The sequence below is a fragment of the Pollachius pollachius genome, assembly GCF_949987615.1.
Source record: "Pollachius pollachius genome assembly, chromosome: 4".
NCBI lineage: Eukaryota > Metazoa > Chordata > Actinopteri > Gadiformes > Gadidae > Pollachius > Pollachius pollachius.
In genome coordinates, this window is record NC_136937.1 from 4586323 (window position 1) to 4607907 (window position 21585).

General features: G+C 49.1%; 2 protein-coding genes across 2 annotated transcripts in view; one reads left to right on the plus strand and one right to left on the minus strand.

Annotated features, from left to right (window-relative positions):
• The first annotated feature begins 2396 nt into the window (after positions 1–2396).
• On the plus strand, positions 2397–10690 carry ccdc3a (coiled-coil domain containing 3a). Its single transcript, XM_079734566.1, is given in 5 exon segments — positions 2397–2961; positions 3685–3901; positions 10268–10330; positions 10332–10465; positions 10467–10690. Coding segments are annotated over 5 exon segments (918 nt in total). The 5' UTR covers positions 2397–2557; the 3' UTR covers positions 10567–10690.
• A 5909-nt stretch (positions 10691–16599) lies between these two features.
• Positions 16600–21585, minus strand: part of LOC307075266 (calcium/calmodulin-dependent protein kinase type 1D-like) — a gene marked incomplete at its 5' end in the record, with an annotated part of 48662 nt that continues 43676 nt past the window's right edge. Inside the window, 2 exons of the mRNA XM_079735807.1 lie at positions 16600–20048; positions 20918–21137. Of these exons, the coding sequence (XP_079591933.1) occupies positions 19945–20048; positions 20918–21137 (324 nt within the window). The 3' untranslated portion in view covers positions 16600–19944. The remainder of the gene's footprint in view (positions 20049–20917; positions 21138–21585) is intronic.

Here is a 21585-nt window from a genome sequence, read left to right on the forward strand (position 1 = left end):
CAGACAGTTAGCTGACGCTTCGGTGGCACAGTGACAGACGCTCACACACACACACACACACACACACACACACACACACACACACACACACACACACACACACACACACACACACACAGTGAGCAGGTAAGCAATTTTATGAGCAAATTTAAATTCAGTTTCTGTCAAGATCTCTCTCTCTCTCTCTCTATGGCTGGCTGTGTTTGATTTGGCTCACTTGCCCCCTCATTACTTTTTCCCTTCAGAGTACACTATATAGTACACTATTTAATAAGAATTGGGGGAGTTTGTATCAGTTGTACACTTATTTGACGATGCAATATGGATGTATATTTAGTAGTGCACTGCAACACAATGACAGGAGGACTAATTCCAACACAGCCTATCTCTCGCTCTCTCTCGTTCTTTCCCTCTCACTCCTCCCTCTCCTTCTCTCTCTCTCTCTCTCCATCTCTCTCTCTCTCTCTCTCTCTCTCTCCAGCTCTCTCTCTCTCTCCAGCTCTCTCTCTCTCTGTCTCCTTCTCTCTCTCTCTCTCCCTCCCTCTAGTGGATGACACGTGACAGTGTGGGATGGACACAGGCCTGTGTATCCACTCAGCACTATACACAATAATGGTCGACTAAAGAAACACACACACACAAACACAGTGACTCCCAACCTTGGCTCAATCTCAGGCAAACTATTTTCTATTTTTAAAGGCCTCATAGACGTGCTGTATGTCTGAACTGAACTCCTAATGAATCATAGCCACAAGAAAACTACTATTACTCACTTAGGGTGTGGTAGAGCGATGCGATGACGTCCCCCATTACTTTGATATTATCGGTGGATGTTGATTGGACAAAAACTATTTTTGTGGAAGCAGATGCACAAAACGTTAAAGTGGGGGTAGCAAACGTATTCAGAGCTAGAACCAGAAAAGGTTGGGAACCACTCCTTGAATGGGAAACTTTACAGTGATAGTTATCCTGAACAAACACTCATGCACGCACACACACTCATCTGCAAACACACACACACACTCCTGCATGCACACACACATACACACTCATGTTCACACACACACACACACACACACTCATGCACGCAGACCCACACACAACCACACTCATGCACACACACACCCACACACACACATACACACACACACACACACACACATACTCATGCACACACACACACACACACACACACACACACACTCACACTCATGTGCACACAGTATTTTGCTTAGATCAAGGCCAGCAAAGTTGTGTAATGCCTGACAAAAGGTCAGCTGGGGCCAACTAGGTGTGCGGGCCGAGACAAACTAGGTGAAAGTGCAGTCGGGCCTCATGTGCCCTTTAATCCATTACTTACTTGATTCATGTACCGGGTACTGCACTTCGTGTGACACAATGCACTATGACTCCACAGCACAGAGCAAACATGAAATGTCAAAACAAATACAAGTTCTGTGCTGTGTCAAAGGCCAAAAATGGAATTAAATTAAATTCATGAAATATAATAAATATAATATCTTACGTTTCTGCACTCATACAACACAAACACATCCTTGCATGCGAAAGCTTACTTGGGAATAAAACTCTTTCTGATTGTTGATTCTGAATCAAGCCAATTGAATGTGAACCGTGCGCAAAAGCTAATTGAGATCTCATTAGGACTGTGTGTCAAATCACTGTCCACCAGATGGCAGTATTGTGCTATCCAATTTTAGCAGGGCTATCAAACTAAGGACTGTCTGTTTTAACACATGTTCAAATAATAGATAGATAAATAAACACATAAACAAAGCAGTGCATAAATAAATAGGCCTACATAAATAAATGAAAAAATAAATAGCAAGGGTTTCTTTCAGACTCAGTGTTTTGCTTTTGAATGCTGCATTTTAAAATGAAGAACAATTTACAGTTAGTTTGCCACTTCTGCCTACATCATAGCCTACATCTGTAACTATATCTGTAGTCTAACCCGCCCCCTATTTTGTTATAGTCAACCTTATTTAATCCCTATATATCATATCCCCACATGTAACATCAACACAACACGTAGGCGGTATAGTATTTGGATTTTGTGTGTGTTTAACGTCAGAAAGCAATTTTTGCGGAACAACGGCTCAGCTGTAAAAAAATATATATAATAAAGGAAAAGGAAAACTTTTTGAGGAGAAAAAGTCCTGGTCGGCTATTGGCTGCAAACTTTGGAGCGTTGTGATTGGCTGAGCGGAACGAGGGTGCCTGAGGGCTGAGGGGGGCATCTTGAAGGGGGATGATTCAGTGGAATGTCTTTGAATGGGGTCGTCAGTTGAGGTGTGAGCAGAGAACAAACCCAGACGGCAACAACGGACTGTCTGTGGGTTTCTTCACCAAAATATACAACAAGGACAAAGTAAAAACACTTACGGATCACCTGCCAGGTCGTTAGGTGACACCCAGGTGTGACCACGAACACGAAGTGAACTACCATGGAAAGCTTTCGGTTTGCACTTTAACTTTTAACGGTTCAGATGTCTCGAGCCTCTGTGAGTTGTTGATTTCGCGGGCTTTTGTCGCGGGGATGTTGTTGACACTCTCCGTCACGGCGCTCGTGCTGTGCGCGTGGCCGGTGAGCCTCGCGCACGGCTGCCAGCTCCCCACGGAGTGGCGGCCCCTGAGCGACGTGTGCCGCGCAGAGCTGGCGGAGATCATCATATACGCGAAGGTGCTTGCCATTCATCGGGAGCAGTATCACGGTGGGGCGGGGAGCCTGTACAACTCGCTCCCCTACCCGTACGGCTACGGGTACGAGGGCGCGGAGGAGGGTCTGCTTTATTCGGCGGAGGTGGAGCTGCTGTGCGACCAGGCCTGGGGGAGCATGCTGGAGGTGCCGGCGGGCTCCCGGCTCAACCTCACCGGCCTGGGGTACCTGTCGTGCCAGTCGCACACGGTGATGGAGAACTACTCGTACATCTTCTTCCTCCGGTAAGGATTCAACGTAAAAGCATTTAGTAATTGTTTAATCCCAATGTGCAGAACACTTCAGTGAACCGTATTCGTTAAACAACAAAGTTTAGGAAAAAGTTGTCAAAGTTTTACTTCAATAAAATTAAATATGCGTCCATTAAAAATGTATCTTTCCATGAGACCCAACACTAAACGAGGGAAATAAATCGGGAATGTTTGGACGTGTGGATCAATTAAACTTTAGAGCTGCCGTTCTCAGGGTGAAATTTCTTGAAGACATTTGAATGAAAAATGTTTATTTAGAAATCTCCATCAAGTAGAGAGAGGGGGAGGAGAGAGAGGGTGGGAGAGTAGGGGACAGGGAGGGAGAGAGGAGGAGGAGGGAGAGAGAGTGAGAGGGAGGGATTGAGAGAGGAGGGTGAGGGGGAGAGAGAGGGGGACAGAGAAGAGAGAGGGAGAGAGAAAGAGAGGGGAGAGGGGGAGATGGAATGAAAGAGAGGGGGAGATGTAGAGAGGGAGAGAGAGGGGGACAGAAGAGAGGAGAGAGAGGGAGAGATGGAGTGAGGGGGAGATGGAGAGAGAGAAACAGAGAAGAGGCTTAGAGGTAGAGAGAGGAGAGTGAGGGGGAGAGAGAGGGGGAGACAGATACTGTTTATAGAAATGGAGAGAGACAGACAGACAGACAGACAGACAGACAGACAGACGTAAACAAACAGGCCATTTTGTATTGTCTCCACCCAGGATGGACGAAAACTACAACATCCTGCCCCACGGCGTCAACTTCCAGGACGCCATCTTCCCCGACACGCTGGAGAACCAGCGCATGTTTTCCAGCCTGTTCCAGTTCTCCAACTGCAGCAGCGGCCCAGCCCAACTGCTCCGTCCACACAGCAGCAGCCAAGCCCCCCAACCACTCCACCTGACAAGCATGGACTGGCACCAGCAGGAAGACAGCCGGGTGAGAGCCACAGAGCCACAGAGAGAGGTGGGGAGAGAGAGAGAGAGAGAGAGAGAGAGAGAGAGAGAGAGAGAAACCCACAGAGAGAGATGAAGTGAGAGAGAGAAAGAGAGACAGAGACCTGCAGAGAGAGAGAGAGAGAGAGAGAGAGTGGGGGAGAGAGAGAGAGAGAGAGAAACCCACAGAGAGAGATGGAGCGAGAGAGAGAAAGAGAGACATAGACCTGCACAGAGAGAGAGAGAGAGAGAGAGAGAGAGAGAAACCCACAGAGAGAGATGAAGCGAGAGAGAGAAAGAGAGACAGAGACCTGCAGAGAGAGAGAGAGAGAGAGAGAGAGAGTGGGGGAGAGACACAGACACAAACACACAGAGAGAGAAAGAGAGAGAGATGTGGAGCAGTCTCTCCTTTTTTAAGTGGTGCAAAGGGTATTTATGTGTTCGTGGTTGTGATAGGTGGATTGTGTGTGTGTGTGTGTGTGTGTGTGCGTGTGTGTGTGTGTGTGTGTTTGTATGTGTGGATGTTTTTGTGTTTGTGTGTTGGGGTGTTTTTGTGTTTATGTGTGTGTTTTTGTGTGTGGGTGTGTGTGTGTGTTTGTGTGTTTGTGTGTGTTCAAGCTAAGAAGGAAGGGGGATTGGTCCTCTGAGCCGGATAACAGATGGAAAGATAAATCCTACCTGGTAGCAAATGTCATCTGCTCACCACACACACACAGATGCATGCTCGCACACACACACACACACACACACACACAGATCTACGCACGCACGTGCACGCAGCACACCAAAAGGCACAATTACGTATACACACAGACATACACACCCAAATATATCTGCACACACAGACGCATGCACAAACACACACACACACAGGCTCAAAAAACCAACGCCTATACACACACTCACACAACTGCATATACACACACACACACATTCACACAAGATTTCAAGGCCAACCTATAAAACGGGGGGGCAGCCGTAACCTTGGCTGTGGCCAAGGTTACGGCTATATGTGTATATATCTCCTGGCCGAGGTGAGTGATGGGTCACATGACTGACCTTCAGGAGGCAAAGAGGAACACGCAAACGTGCGCATGCATACGCAAACTCTGGTATGTGCACACATACCAGAGGAATGCACGCACACACACGCACATGCAAAGGAAATGCATGTGCCACAGCAATAAACCCTCCCGCATTTACATTGAAATGACAATCCTCCCATAGTACCAGAGAGAGAGAGAGTGAGAGAGAGAGAGAGAGAGAGAGAGAGAGAGAGAGAGAGAGAGAGAGAGAGCAGAGAGAGAGAGAGTGAGAGTGAGAGAGAGAGAGAGAGAGAGACAGAGAGAGAGACAGAGAGTGAGAAACAGGGAGATGCAGAGAGGGAAGACAGACAGACAGACAGACAGACAGACAGACAGACAGAGAGAGAGACACATAGAGACAGAGAGAGACTGTGAGAGAGACAAGAGACGGAGTGAGAGACTGAGAGAGAGACTGAGACTGAGCGAGAGACAGGAATCATAATAACCACTATCAGGGGTCTTTTTTCCGTGACCTTTGACCTCTGAGAGTGGTGAGGGCTGCGGTGATGAAAGAGGGAGACCTTGTTAACTCCCGTCCAGTAAAATCCATTCCGGGTACCTCTAACATCTGTTAGTCGTCATTAGTTTGGAAGGAATTCACCAGCCCGCATACGCAGTCAATAGTCAATGCATACCTGAGGACATCTCCACGGCTCTGGCGAGCACAGGAGCTCCAGGTCGGTACGGCTGGAAACTGGACACCCCGCGGTCACCCCGGCAACCACTGCTATCTCTGTTATTTGACCTTTGACTCCGAAGACGACATCAATACCCTGCCTGCCCCGAAGCGACCGGGGCCGTCTGTAGGGCCGGAGTGGTCATTAGCCTCTTCAGATCTCTGAGGAGGAGAGGCTGTGGTTATGAAGACCCCCCCCCCCCCTCCCACGGGCAGAAGGTGCTTCACATACCGTCCTTCACTGCAGTACTGTGTGTGTGTGTGAGTGTGTGTGTGTGTTTTACGACGTGCACGCTAACCTGGGACATGAGGCATGCTGCCTGTTAGGGAAGGTGTCCATGTGACGGAGTGCTGTGGGCTTATGGTGGAGTTATCAAGGCCCTAACCGGGTTGTGCCTCGGGTTCAATAAATCAATGAGTGTGAAACAGTCTCAGGTGTTCACATGAATGTTAATACATGATTGGGTTAACCGCATGAAGATCGCTGTATTAGGGTGCATGTATGTACCTCAAGCTATGCACAGTGTTTGTTTGTATGAGTGTGTGTGTGTGTGTGTGTGTGTGTGTGTGTGTGTGTGTTTGGCCACATGGATATTAATGTGGGTAATTGTGTGGAACTTGTATGTGTTTGTGCTGGCATGTTCCTTGAGTGTATGTGCTGTGGTTGGTGTCAGCCTGCATGCTTGTGGATTCTAGGTGTTGTTTGTGAGTGAGTGAGTGAATGTGTGTGTGTGTGTGTGTGTGTGTGTGTGTGGGGGGGGGGGGGGGGGGGGGGGGGGGGGGGTTAGCTGTACAGATTGTGTTTCTGGCCAGCTAACAACTGCCTTAAGGCTCTGGGTTCTGGTTGCTGTGGTTTGGTAATTTCCACTGGTTTAAGTTGATGCTGCTGTTTATCGTCTCATATATATACAAACACACTTTCAGCTGCCTCTCTCTCTCTCTCTCTCTCTCTCTCTCTCTCTCTCTCTCTCTCTCTCTCTCTCTCTCTCCTACATAAGCATCTGGAGACCGGTAAGCCTCCATGGCGATGTCTTCCAGGATGTCAGGTGTGTAATTAGCAGCTCAAGGGGTCAGAGGTCAAGGAGAGATGTGTGGTGAGTGGGTGTGTGTCAAGGGAGACAGAGGTGGGGGGTTAAACACACAGCTAACAGAGAGGGAGAAACGAGTTAGCACATGGGGGGTGGGGGGGTGGAATGGAAGGGGGGGGTCTTGAGACGTGTGACCTTACAGGCCAGGGCACTCCGGAACAGGAGGCAGGTGTTCTGCTTCCTGTCCAGGCGTGCCCTGGCGTGGTATCCACTCACAACACGATGAGACACAGCGTGAAGACGCAGGCCTCGCGGCGGTTGTCGACCGGATGCTGAATCAGCGTTTCTTTCCCGCTCGCAAAAAATGAAACGTCAAGTCTTAGGTGCTTCCAGCGCCCCTGACAGAAATGTAATTGGTTATCACGTTCGGCGGGACGCTAGCCCCCTATCTGAGTTAGTTTCCTCTTATCTCCTCCGGGCCACACTAGTGTGGGAGAAGGGGAGGTCGGGTGAGGGGGGGGGGGACATCGTTGGATCAGCTGCCTCTCTATTGCTCTTGGATTGTTTTTTGAGTTTTTGTTGTTCTTTACCCCCGTGGGAAGGTAGATGTTCCCAACCCCCCCTCCCCTCTTAAAGAGGACACTGCTCCTCTGTCTCTCTCTCTCTCTCTCCCCCCTCACACTCTCTTGTTCTGTCTCTCCCTCTTGCTCTCTCTCTCTTGCTCTTTTCTCTCTATCTCTTTCTCATGGTTTTCTCCCTCTTTCTTTCTCCTTTTCTCTCTCTTGTTAAGCTTCTCTCTCACTCTCTTTCTCGCTGTCTTTCTCTCTCTACTACTCTCTTGCTCTCCTTTCTCTCTGTTTAGGTTTCTCTCTCTCTTGCTCTCTCTCTCTCTTCACTCTCTAATTAGGTGTTGCTAAGTACAGAGAGACACACACTTCCATATCCTTTAACTACCGTTGTACCCCCTGCTCCTTCCCCGCCCCGCGCACGCACACACACACACCACACACACGCACGCGCACACACACACACACAATACTTACAATTATTACACTTTTCTTTACAACACACATCGGGCATCACATCTAACAAAGATACAGACTCTTGTCCCAATATAATTTAGGAACACACAATACCTAAGTACTGTAAACACACACACACACACACACACACACACACACACACACACGCACACACCGGCCTAAGGCAGGGTGAGATCAGAGGGGCCTCCACTCTTCCTCCTCTCCACCTCCTCTTCCTCCACCTCCTCTACTGCAGACGCAAAGCACAGGAAATATCAACACAGAACACCACGGGGAAACAGGTGTGAACGTGTGTGTGTGTGTGTGTGTGTGTATACACTACTTAGGTGTTGTGGGATCCTAAAGTATTGGGACAAGAGTCTGTGTAGGAAATGTATGTGTCTGTTTGTCGTGTTGTGAATTAATCTATTTTACCTCTGTTGTGAAGGTGAGTGTATGTGTGTGTGTATCGTGTGTGCGTGCGTGCCTGTGTGTGTGTTTATATTTGTGTTACTCCCTACCTTCTCCCGGGCCCCCATGCTGTGGTAATGCTTCCTGGTCCAGCCCCTCTAACCACCTCCCTGAGCCCTATAAACACACCCCCGGGCCCAGCAGGGAGTCTGGGTGGGGGGGTGTTCTGATTGGCTGGGCTGACCCAGGCTCCTGTAGTTCTGGTCTAGTTTTAAACCTGCACTGTGTAACTTTTTAAGCGCAGCTATTTACTCCGTTCAAATTAGATCTGAACTCGAAAGTTTCTCAAGGATGCCATTCTCTAAACATTTCTCAATTGGGAGAAAGATTTACTGGATTAATTGTGGTACACCTCAAGCCGCTAGTAGTAGCTAATGCAAAGACTTACATAGTGCAGCTTTAACTCCAGCTGTAAAGCCAGCCTGCATGTCACTGCAACAACACTTGAGTCTGAGGAGGACAATGCTGGTCAAATATGTTGGACATTTTTCTAAACTGCATCAATTTATTGAGCATGCTCAAAAAATTATTAGCTGAGTAAATGCCGCCCCCCTCTATGGAAAAAGCACTGCATATCTTCTTCAATTGAGCCATAAACACACATAATCTATAAACCAGTTTATTCAAGTGGTGTTTGTGGTGTCCAGATATGTGTGATTGTGTGTGTTTTTGTGTGTGAGTGTACATGTGTGTGTGTGTGTGCATGTATCTATGTGTGTTTGTGTGTGTGTGTGCGCGCATGTGTATGTTCATACATGTGTGCTTGTCCGTATATGTGTGTGTGTGTGTCTGTGCGTGTATGTGTACATGCGTGTGTGTGTGTGTATGTGTGTGTGTTTATGGGACCGCTGGCCTTAGGTTAACAGGGACAGTGAATCAATGATGTGAATCAGGGTACATAAGCAGGGGAACAGAGCCGACTCTGTTGAGATAGGGAGCCATCACACATGATGGCATCTCTCTCTGGTTGGAACCGGCCCTCATTGGAGTCAGACTCAGGCACCACAATCATGAGATTCTGAACAAGTAAACAATGTGTGTCCCAGACGGTTTGCCACCATTTTGTTTTATCTAGAAAAACCAACTAACTCAAAACACAGTGTGCGGTAATGGAAGTCCATCATAGATTATATGTTATATATTATTAACGATCGATTAAAGGTTTTAATTGGGATGGACTGGAGAAAGAATAGCTCAGAGATAGGGGGCGCCAAACTGTTTCAGTGACCCAGCACATCGTTTGGTTGTAGAGGAAGAAACTATCCTTAAAGTGAATTAAATATGTATTACTTTGTAACATGAATACAGGTAACGTTCTTGGTTTGTACCACTCTATGAAGGGATTATAACACGTACACACACACACGCACTCACAGGTACTAGCACACGCACACACACACACACAGGTACTCACACATGGAAACGCACACAGGGTTCAGTGGCAATATTATGAACTCACCCTGAATGACCTCCGCACCAGGCTCCCCACACGCCTGGAAAACTTTGGGGGGGGGGGGGGGGGGGGGCTCTCTTCAGGGGCCCCCAGGAGCCTAGTTTCCCCTGGCCAGGTCAGAGGGGGGCCCACACAAGGGGCCTTAGGAAGACCGGACCGATTCCACACACACACATGGAAACAGTGTGGTGGGTGTGTTTTTGCACGTGATGCTGCTCACATTGTAAAAACGTAACCGAAAAAATATCCCTGAACCTGAACCCAAAGTAAATCTCTCCTCCCCTCTTCTCTTTCCTCTCCCTCTTTCTCTAACCCTTCTCCCCCACCTCTCCTTCTCTGCTTTTTACCCCCTCTCCCCCCTCTTCTCCTCCCCCCTCTCCTCTCTCCCCCCCCTCTCCTCCCCCCCTCTCCTCTCTCCCCCTCCCCTCTCCCTCCCCCTCTCTCCCCTCTTCTCCCTCCCTCCTCCCCCCCCTCTCCTCTCTCCCCCCTCCTCTCTCCTCCCCCCTCTCCCCCTCTCTCCTCCTTTCCCTCCCCCCCTCTCCTCTCTCCCCCCCCCCCTCCCTCTCCCTCCCCCTCTCTCCCCCTCTCTTCTCTCTCTCTCCCCCCTCTCTCCTCCTCCCACCCCCCCCCCCCAGCTGCTGTGCTCCTCGGTGCAGGAGGCCCTGTTCGAGGAGGAGGAGCGCGGCAGGAAGCTGCGGGGAGCGCCTGGCCGCGGCGGAGCGGAGGAACCGCCAGCTGAAGGGCCGCGTGCGGAAGGCCAAGCGCTCGCTGCGGAACGCCCGGCTGGAGGCGCGGCGCTCCCAGCAGGAGAACCAGGAGCTGCAGGCCCGGGTGGGAGAGGAGGCGGCGGGCGGGGCCGGGGCACCACCTCAACGCCATCGCCCCCCAGGAGGAGAGCCAGCGCCGCCCCGCGGGCGCAAGGGCGGAGCCATGAGACGGAGAACGCCGCTTAGCGTGGACACACATACGCGCGGACAGGCATACACACACACACACGCCCTCAACACTGTGCGCGCGCACATGCATGCACACACACGCCCTCACACGTACGCACGCACATACACGCACGCACTCACACATAAGCACACATTCATACACACGCACGCACTCACACATGCGCACACACATACATACACACACACTCACACGTACGCACACACATACATACACACACACTCACACGTACGCACACACATGCATACACACACACACACGCACTCACACATACGCACACACATACATACACACACGCGCACTCACATACACGCATGCACAAACATACACACACACACAGACATACACACACATACGGACGCAAGCATACACACGCATGCATACAAAAGCACACACACAAATGCACACAAGCATAAACACACACACCTACACACACACACACACATTCATATACACACACACACACAGACAAACGCACACACATACATACACAGACACACACATCTTGTACTCGGGTCGGTCCGCTGTTGCCATTGGTCGGCGGGAGACTGCTGGGCGGTCTCTCTGGCGTTCCAACCAATGAGAAGCAGCGAAACGTTTCCAAGCTCACACCTGCACAAACGCTCACCCTTCAGTGTATACCCATCCTAGGGGAATGTGTACGTTTCACCTTGTAGATACTGTAGATAAAGACACTGGTGCACCCCTAGGTCAGGCCCATTCATTATCAATCTGGTCTGCATGTGTTGACGCCACAATGTTGGATTACTAAAGCCCATAGGCCTACGGTATGATGCATGGGTCTGATATTATTCCATTAAACGCCTTTCTTCTAGCCATATGGCAGGCTCATGACTGCAGCTCTCATACACATGTGCACCTGCTATTAAACATCAAAAAGATTGCGGGGGCCAGAAAGGACGATACGATTCATCCTCATTCCGGATTGGCCGAGAGAAGGGACGACATGATTGGCTCGCTGCCAAGCGCCGTTTGGGATTATTCGTCTGCTTTGATGATTTTAATTCTCCTATTCCGTTCTGGACGAAATATTAGAGGAATAAAGATGTACGGCTTATATCCATCATGTGTTATTTTGTACTTTTAGGAAATGGAAACCATTCAGCGTGATCCTTGTTTTATGCTGATGTGTAATGATCAGTGATTTCATGGAGAGGGAATCTATGAAAGGGTGAGAATGAATCGACGGGATAGAGAAGAAGAGGGTTTTTGACTGGGAGGGTTGGTGCATTGTGGGTGAAATAAACACCAAAAACAATTAGGTAAATTAAGAAAAGACGGAAAATGCATATTCAAGTGGGTCAAGTGGGATACAGTTTTAAGTTAAGCTGCGGTTTAATGTACTAATGCTACTCTTAAGCCCTACAATCTGTCCATCTGTCTGTCACTCTGCCGCTGTCTAGACAGCCATCTCGTCTCACATCTGTCCATCTCTCTCCTCGTGTGTGTGTGTGTGTCTCTCTCTCTCTCTCTCTCTCTCTCTCTCTCTCTCTCTCTCTCTCTCTCTCTCTCTCTCTCTCTCTCTCTCTCTCTCTCTCTCTCTCTGTATGTGTTACCTATGTGGCTCGCCCTCCTCTATATCTTTACTGTTTGAACCTCTGGCCTATCATCCCCCATCTGCTCCACCGAGTGCAGGACAATAAATATCTGGAGATGACACACACGCACACACACACACACGCAATAACACATGCACACACACAACTAGATGCATACACACACACACGCAATAACACGTGCACACACACAACTAGACACTCACAATCAGACAGACACACACACACAATCACACATACGCATCACACCACACACACATACGCAACAACACAACCACACACATTCACACACATACACAATCACACACGCAACATCTCAGGTATAGACACCCCCAACATAGAAGTTACTGCAAAGAACAAACACACACACACACACACACACACACATACACACACAATTTCCCTCTCCAGTGTCGGGTGGATCCGGGGGCTTCAGGCAGAATGGAATGAGGGTCTCTGGACACGGAGACGAGCTCAAACAGCAGGACGTCTCCAGACATTCCTGCTAACCCCCCCCCCCCCCACACACACACACACACACACACACACACACACACACACACAGGCACACACACAAAGGCACAGACACATACACGAACAGGCATTCACACACACACATACAGGCACGCACACACATACAGGCACAAACACACACAGGCACACACACACACACACACATACAGGAACGCACACACAGGCACACACAAACAGGCACAGACAGACATCCACACACATACACACTTGCACGCCAGAGGGAGACTGAGTGTGTGTGTGCGTGAAAGGTCTAAAGGTTTGCGACTGGGTGTCTGGTTGTCAAGGTCACAAGATGAGAAAACCTATGATCTGTACTGACCAGAGTGAAAGACCAAAAGATGGGAAGGAGAAGAGAGACAGTATCAAAGAGAGAGTGAGAGACAGTGTGAAAATAAGAGCGAGGGAGAGAGACAGTGTGTCAAAGATAGAGAGGGAGAGAGACAGTGTGTCAAAGAGAGTGGGAGAGAGACAGTGTGTCAAAGATAGAGTGGGAGAGAGACAGTTTGTCAAATAGAGAGAGGAAGAGAGACAGTGTGTCAAATAGAGAGTGGGAGAGAGACAGTTTGTCAAATAGAGAGGTAGTGAGACAGTATGTCGAAGAGAGAGAGGGAGAGAGACAGTGTGTCAAAGAGAGTGAGAGCGACGGAGAGAGAGAGACAGTGTCAAAGAAAAAGGGAGAGAGATAATTCGTCAAAGAGAGGGAGAGAAACAGTGTTTCAAAGAGAGAGCGAAAGAGACAGTTTGTCAAAGAGAGAGTGAGATAGACAGTGTGTTGAAGAGAGGGAGAGACAGACCGCGACCTAGAAAGAGGAAGAAAGAGAGAGTGTGTGTGAGAGACCGTTTCATCTTTTGATCAGGGATACAAGAACAGGCCATTCAATCCAAACATCGTCGAACATTCCAAGATGCTTTATATTACATTGTATGCATCCTTCCCTAGCAACCCGTGTTTATCATCGCTACGGCCAGTGATTAAAGCCCAGATGATGTGATTAAGGAGCATGCTGTATCAACTAGCATCCCTTCCTGCCTTGTTTGGAAAAATGTTTGTTCTTCCAGACGGACATTTTGCAGAAGATGGTTTCCACGCGGCGTCCCCCTTTGAGCGGCCCGATGGAATTGTTTCCCAGATTGACGAGGAAATAACAAGAAGTATTCAACAAACAACTGGAACAGAGTGAGGAGATCCAGAGGGTCAAGGGAAGTTGACCAGACTGAGCCGTGAACTTTAATTTGGATTTAGTCGGCGTTGAGACAGAGCGAGCTCAGCCGGGGGTGACCTTTGACCTCGCTGATAGGCCTGTAAACGGGCTTGTCTGGGTTAAAGACGTAGTAAACTCGCACCTTGCCGGGACAACTTTGGTGTTGGGTTTTTACTGGCCTTGTGAACACCCGTCTAGGTCATTGCATGCAAACTCAGACTAAACAATCCCCTACTGGTGGCGTGGAGGTAGTAATGAGATCATGTTTTAAGACATGTCTTTCAAAAAGCCAGGTCCATGCGTCTCTTATGGCCTGAGGCTGAGGGCACTGATCCCATCACTGCTAGAAGTATTTTTGTGAAGTCATTGTCAGCAGAACAAGAATAGATTGAATGAGGTCAATAACAAAGATTCTAATCAAACTAGAAATACTTATAAACTGATGGGAACGTTCAAGAGCAATTCTCTCTCCCTCGCTTTACCTCGCCCTCCCTCTCTGACTCGCTTTAACTCTCTCTCCCGCACTCTGACTCCCTCTCTCTCTCCCTCTCTCGCTCTGACTCACTTTACCTCTCTCTCTCTTTTTCCTCAAAAAGCATCTGTAGCAGAGAGCTCAGGGTTACTTATTGTCGGTGCTGACGGATCCAGATGTTTGTTCTCCTGGGCCAAGTCCGCACATCTGTCCCGAGCGTCTGGGGCCACGTGGGCAGCGTCTGTCAGAGTGTCTCCGTGCGTCCGCTCTGCCTCCTCCGGCTCCAGCCCACAGCGCTGGATCTGTTTCCCCACAGACCAGGGAGGAGGAGGGCTCCGTGATCAGGCCCAGGGGCCACCAGTGTGAGGGGGGCTCTGGGTGCGAGACCTGCTCAGTGGGGGGGCTGGTCGTCAGGGTCACAAGATGAGAATACCAATGATCCATACCGAAAGATGGGAAGGAGAGGAGAGACTGTGTGTCAAATAGAGAGGGAGAGAGACTGTGTCAAAGAGAGAGAGGGAGAGAGACAGTGTGTCAAAGAGAGGGAGAGAGACAGTGTGTCAAAGAGAGAGGGAGAGAGAGACAGTGTGTCAAAGAGAGAGGGGGAGAGACAGTGTGTCAAAGAGAGGGAGAGAGAGGGAGAGAGACAGTGTCAAAGAGAGAGAGGGAGAGAGACTGTGTGTCAAAGAGAGAGAGGGAGAGAGACTGTGTGTCAAAGAGAGAGGGTGAGAGATAGTGTGACAGAGAGAGAGAGTGAGAGAGACAGAGAGAGAGACCGAGACAGATGCCACCAGTGTGATGGGAGCTGTGTGTGGGAGACCTTCTCAGTGTATAACCACAGAAGGCTGGGACCCAGTTGATCTTACTGGGAGAAGATGTGTTGGCTTCGACTTATGGGAGATGCTCTTGGAAATAACAAAATGGATTAGAAGCAGTCAAGGAAAATAAATCTCATTCATTTCTATGAAAGAAAAGACATGCATTCAGTGGACGGAATTCAGATGTTCTCCATGATGATGACTAAGAGGATAAAACGATATAACATCCTGTTCTTCTCGATATTAACTAGTTCAAGTTGTTTGGCCGGTATTTTGGAGGGCTGGATAAACATAAAACATACACTCAACTACAATATAAATACAGGTGCGCACATACACGACACACACACACACAAAAGCACGCAGACACACACACACACCAGGAATCATCATCATTTGGGATTTATTTCAGGAAAGAAAAAAAAAGGAAACACATAATTTGCCTTGACCCATGTCGTTATGGTAACTGATATTTGCAACATGATTGTCGAAGGCATCGGATATACAAGCCCCGTGGAACAGAAATTCTTCGTCATCGTCATCAGCATCATCATCACAGCACAGCGAGAAACGACATCGGCATACAAAAGAAATCTGGAGATTATGGCGGTTGCATGCAAGAAAACGTCGGAACCCGACCTGCTATTGGGCGGGGGGGGGTTCCCATGGCTATGCTTAAAACTATATGCTGGGTGCCGATTGGTCAACTTCCTTCGACCAGCCAATCGTATGCCTGACCTACCTAGCGTAATCCGGTGATAATTAACTAACAACGTAAAATTTAATTTCTAAGAACATCGGGTTTTACTCACGGACAAGGTAACGAGCACTGGCATCGGGAAAATAAACGGCGACCGTCGTCTCGGTGTCAGGCTCGGTCTACGTGGTAACCGACCGATGTTAAGATTACACCGGTTGGTAACCACGGTAACAATTCAGTTCACAAAGTTCGTGTTTTTCAGACGTTTAAGGCGTAGACAGGGCAGGCCCTCCAGAGCCTTTATGGCAGCCAAACCGACATTTCTTAGGTTTTTTTTTGGGGGGGGGGGACCACAGGGACAGGAAGTAGACACGTCTGGCCAGGAAACACATGAAGAAGAAGTGTTCCCATATGGCCGTCACACCAACACAGATACAAACAACACTACAAGGGAATATAAGGTTGTACAAAACCAATCGAACCTCATTTTGAGGCTGAACTTTTGATGCTTGTCCTTTAGTGTGTTTAATAAAGAAAAATTCTAAACATGCTTGCATTTTTTTGGGCTAATGCAACTCTGCTGGTCAGTGATATGCGCATGGTTTGCGTACTTTAGAGCATATTTCCCTCTGCTTAATGCTAGCTTCAGGGAGTTTGTGTCGTTGTGGCTTGTTTATTTTACACACAGAAGACAAAACGCACCTGAGTTCAGGTAAACCACACATTTTCAAAGACCTTGACTTGACATGACATCACAGATGATGATTACCTTATTGTGTATCAAAGTTCGGGTTTACATGAAATCATCGTCGCAGTGGAGAGTACAGCTTTAATAGTTTTTTTTTTACATCAAACATTTCATAGAGAATACAATCAACACCCACCCACTCTTCATCGCTCACTCACCCGCCCAGCGCTCTTCATCGGTTCATCACTTCATCCCTCACACACACACACACACACACACACATGCGTGAATAGCAGGAAAATCATAAATAGTACCTGGACAGGCATGAATCCTATTCACAAAGTCTATTTACATCAGCTCTTTCCATGGTAAGACTCATTTGAAAAAGAAGAAAACCCAAACAATAAACAATTTTTTGATTTTTCTTTAAAGGAACGTATTGTAGAAAACTGAAGTGAAACGTAGATCAGATGGAAAGTCAATCGTTGCTGCCCAGATGGTGGTGGACTTCTTAATGTCCTGATAGTTGACCCTGATGCACACACAGACACACGCACCCACTTAGACACATACACACGCACACACACACAGACACACGCACACACACACGGACGCATGCACTTAACACACACACACACACACACCCTCACAGACACACGCAAACACACACACACACACATTCAGACACACACACACACCCTCACACACATACACACACATACATGCACTTGTACACACCCACACATGCACACCTGCGTCACAGGCAAGCTTGTCACTTCCAAGCAGTTGACATCTGATTTAAAACCGTGAGTTCAAAATGTTGTGGGCTATTTGAAGGGGGACACTAGCCTAGTAGTTTCTAATGTTTCAGGTTTTTTAGAGGGGGGTTGGACAGCACTACGATCAGGGCGGACACAAATATTAGCTAACTGTCGGGATTAGTCGACAGCTAGTCGTCAGCCCTTTTGAAAGAAAGTATTCTGTTTCCTTAAATCACTAACATCCCACCGCACAACACAGAGCTTACCAGTGCCATCTGTAAACATCAACGCAACATTTCATCTACAGTTCCGTCTGTCATTCTACCCACAAAGCGCTGTGATTTGGCTTAGAATCACGATAAAGGGGTTAGCGAAGAGAAGGATTTGCATCCGATATGTCCGAGCGACAAGATGCCTCCGACACCTCGGCGAGATCTGACATCATCCAAAACTAAAGCTCAGCTTCCTCCTCCGTTTGAGCCGAGAAAAACCAAAACCGATCCAACCAAACACAAAATAATTCCGAACTTCGGTAAAAGTTCAGAATAGAGTCACTCAGGTTCCCAAAACCGTTTTTCGTTTCGTACTGCGGTGCTCAAACTCCCAGCCCCCAATGAACAAGAAAATTCACACAAAACACCACAAACAAACCCAAATCACAGTCACAGGAAAAACAAGGAACAAGTTAGCGAGCTTAAACACAGTGCTGCTGCATAAATCCCTGAGCGCTTCTGAACCCGGCGCAGTGTTGTACACAATGGACGACACAGTATGGCGACCGCATGCAAGTGGTCCGACTTTACCCGGCTGCATTCGGACCGGGATTATAGTAGTCGGTCTTTACAGTGACAACGAAGACACAGACATCATAACAAGAGAATATTGTGTTTCACAAAACCCCCCTTAATGATGAGGCCGCATTTCTTGATGCAATTTCTTTTTCAGCCCCCCGAAAAATACTGAACATGCTTCTGGTTTGTTTTCAAACGTCCGTCTCGGCAGCCGGAAAGGATTTCATTGGATTTCGTAACATTTCCAAGAACTTTTTTTTCAACACAAAAAATCCCAGAAACTAACACCTGAGATCAGGTCATCTGAAAGCATGTGTTTCTTCTTTCGAGAGCTGGAGCGACACGGCAACACAAGGAGAATGGCTTTAGCGGTACAGACATGGCTTTTACTTTGTACAGGAACAGGGATGGGCAGCAGGCACTAAACTAGTTCGGACTTGAAGCCCCAAGCGGTGGTGGATCAGTGGGATCAGTTTCATCCGTCGGTTGTCGTAGTTCGACCTGGTCAGCCGATTCTGGCATGAGCCGTCCGTGAACCACTGGTTTATAGCTCTACTGGCCGGAAACCACTATCCTATCTTTATGCCTTACATCTGCTGCATGTATAACCGTCGTCTGTGAATCTTAAAGGGTGAGATTGTTATACGAGTCGAACAAAGTAAGAAAAAAATATTTTCCGACAACTCTCTTGCACCCCTTGTGGCCCGTGTGGGGATTGCATTCTTATCGGTCTTACAATTCCTTCTCTGCGTCTGATTCTACAAAGGTCAGAACGACGGACACAATCAACGTCCTACGCGAGGACGCATCATCATCATCATCATCGTCATCATCATCATCATCATCATCATCATCATCATCATCATCATCATCAGCCTGTGCAAAGTAGATAATGAGCTGAGTCGTGTCACATCATTCAACAGTCATGTGGTACCTTTGAAAAGCACTTATTCAAGCACAGACGAACATCCGAAGAGAAAAAACCCCCGTCACCACACGTACGCACAAATGTCCCTTTTTTCACACACAATTTACTAACGATAATAATAATAAAAAAATCCTAACGTTCCAGTTACCGTCTGTCCGACAGACGTCAGGGAGTAAAGCTAAATTAAGTGATGCAGAGAAGACGTCGAGCTGGGTAGCAACGGTGGAGAGACAGGAAGTGCGGCCACCGGAAGTCAACCAATCACCACCGAGGGGGAAGGGGAGCGGGACACGCCCCTTTTCACTAGCCAATCACAGCTGGCCGAACAAGATGGACGTCCTTAGCGATTGGGTGGCCGGGCTAGTTCTGCTGACTCGGGGGGAATGGGGGGGTCCAGTGGAGGAAATGGGCGTGGTCAGGGGTCAGGGATCAGTTAGTAGAACCATCGGTGGGTTCTGAGTCCTCGGCCCTCCTCTGGGGCCGGGCGGGGGGGCAGCTGGGGGGGAGGGAATGGTGCGCCTTGGGGGGAGGAAGAGGAATCGGAGGCAAAGGAGCCTGCCCTTTGTATCATCATCATCATCATCATCATCATCTTCATCGTTGTTATCTCTCTCTCTGTGACCCCCTCTCTTTCTCTCTCTCTCTCTCTCTCCGTCGTCCTCTCTCGTTCTCTCTGCCTCGCTTTACCTCCCTCTCTCTCTCTCCGTCTCTCTCTCTCTCTCTCTCTGACTTGACTCGCTTTACCTCTCTCTCTCTCTTTCTACCTCTCTCTCTCTCCGTCTTCCTCTCTCTCTCTCTCTCTCTCTCTGCCTCGCTTTACCTCCCTCTCTCTCTCTCGCCCCTCACAGCGCGGTGGCCTCCCAGCTGGTCCCCCGCGGGATCTGGCGTCACTTGGTCTCCGTGGCGACCGGGGGCGGGGCCACAGAGGCGATGGGGGGCGTGGCGGCGGAGGCCAGGCTGCAGGGCGTGGCCGGGGTAGGAACAGACACACCTGGAGGGAGGAGAAAACCACATGTTAACCTGGGGTGTGTGGTTTGGTGTGTGTATACACACACAAACCATTCTCTACTTCTTTAAGTGCCCATGTGTGATATGTGGTGTGAACACACGTGTTCTCTGCCCCTCTGAGTATCCATATTTGTGCTGTGTGTTGCAAACATGTGGCCTTTACCCTTTAACTGTCCATGTGTGATGTGTGTTGTGAACATGTGTTCTCTACCCTCTAAGTGTCCATGTGTTCCAAACGTGTTCTCGTTTTCCTCTAATTGTGCTGCGTGTTGTTAGCTTATGCTGCGTGTTGTAAGTGTGTTCTCGGGTTGTAAGCGTGTTCTCATGATATAAGCATGTTCTCATGTTGTAGGCATGTTCTCATGTTGTAAGCGTGTTCTCATGTTGCAAGCGTGTTCTTGGGTTCCTCCAAGTGTTTTCGTGTTGTAAGCATGTTCTTGTCTTATAAGTGTGTTCTCGTGTTGTAAGCCTGTTCTTGTGTTATAAGCATGTTCTCGTGTTGTAAGCGTGTTCTCGTATTGTAAGCGTGTTGTAAGTGTGTTGTAAGTGTGTCCTGCGTGTTGTAAGCGTGTTCTCTTGTTGTTAGCGTGTTCTCGTGTTGAAAGCGTGTTCTCGTGTTGTAAGCGTGTTCTCGAGTTGTAAGCGTGTGCTGCGTGTTGTAAGCGTGTCCTGCACGTTGTAAGCGTGTTGCAAGCATGTTCTCGTGTTGAAAGCGTGTTCTCGTGTTGTAAGCGTGTTCTCGAGTTGTAAGCGTGTGCTGCGTGTTGTAAGCGTGTCCTGCACGTTGTAAGCGTGTTGCAAGCATGTTCTCGTGTCGTAAGCGTGTTCTCGTGTCGTAAGCGTGTTCCTCACACTCCTGGCGCCCGGCGGGATGGCCCCCTTCCGCTGGGGAGGAGCTCTTGGCGGCAGGGGAGGAGAGAGAGGGCGTGGTCAGGGTGGGCTGTCCCAGGGGGGCCAGCACCGCGGGGGCCTTGGGGGCCTGGTTCCTCTGCCGGCCCCCCCCACCATCCATGCTGCTGCCCAGCTGCAGCCTCCTCATGTGGCGCACCACCGCCGTGGCATTGAACGCTTGCTGGAGGGGGGAGGGAGGGAGGGAGGGAGCAAGAGAGAGTGAGGGGGGGGAGGGATGGAGAGAGGGAGGGAGAGGGAGGGAGTGAGGGGGGGAGGGAGGGAGGGGGGAGGGAGAGAGAGTGGGGGGGAGGGATGGAGAAAGGGAGGGAGAGGGTCGGGGGGAGAGGGAGGTAGGGATAGAGAGGAAAGGAGGAAGGGAGAGATGGAGACGGAGGAATAGGGGGAGAGGGGGGGAGGGAGGGAGGGGGGGAGGGAGAGAGGGAAGGAGGGAGGGAGGGAGGGAGGGGGAGAAAGAGATGGAGAGGGGGAGGGACGAGACAAACAGAAAGATGAGTTCAAGGGAGTTAGAGAACGAAGAGAAAGGAAGAGAGAGCGAGGTGAGGTAAGCTAAGGGTTAAAGTGTGTAAAGTGTGTAAAGTGTGTTAAGAGTTTAAAGTGTGTAAAGCGCA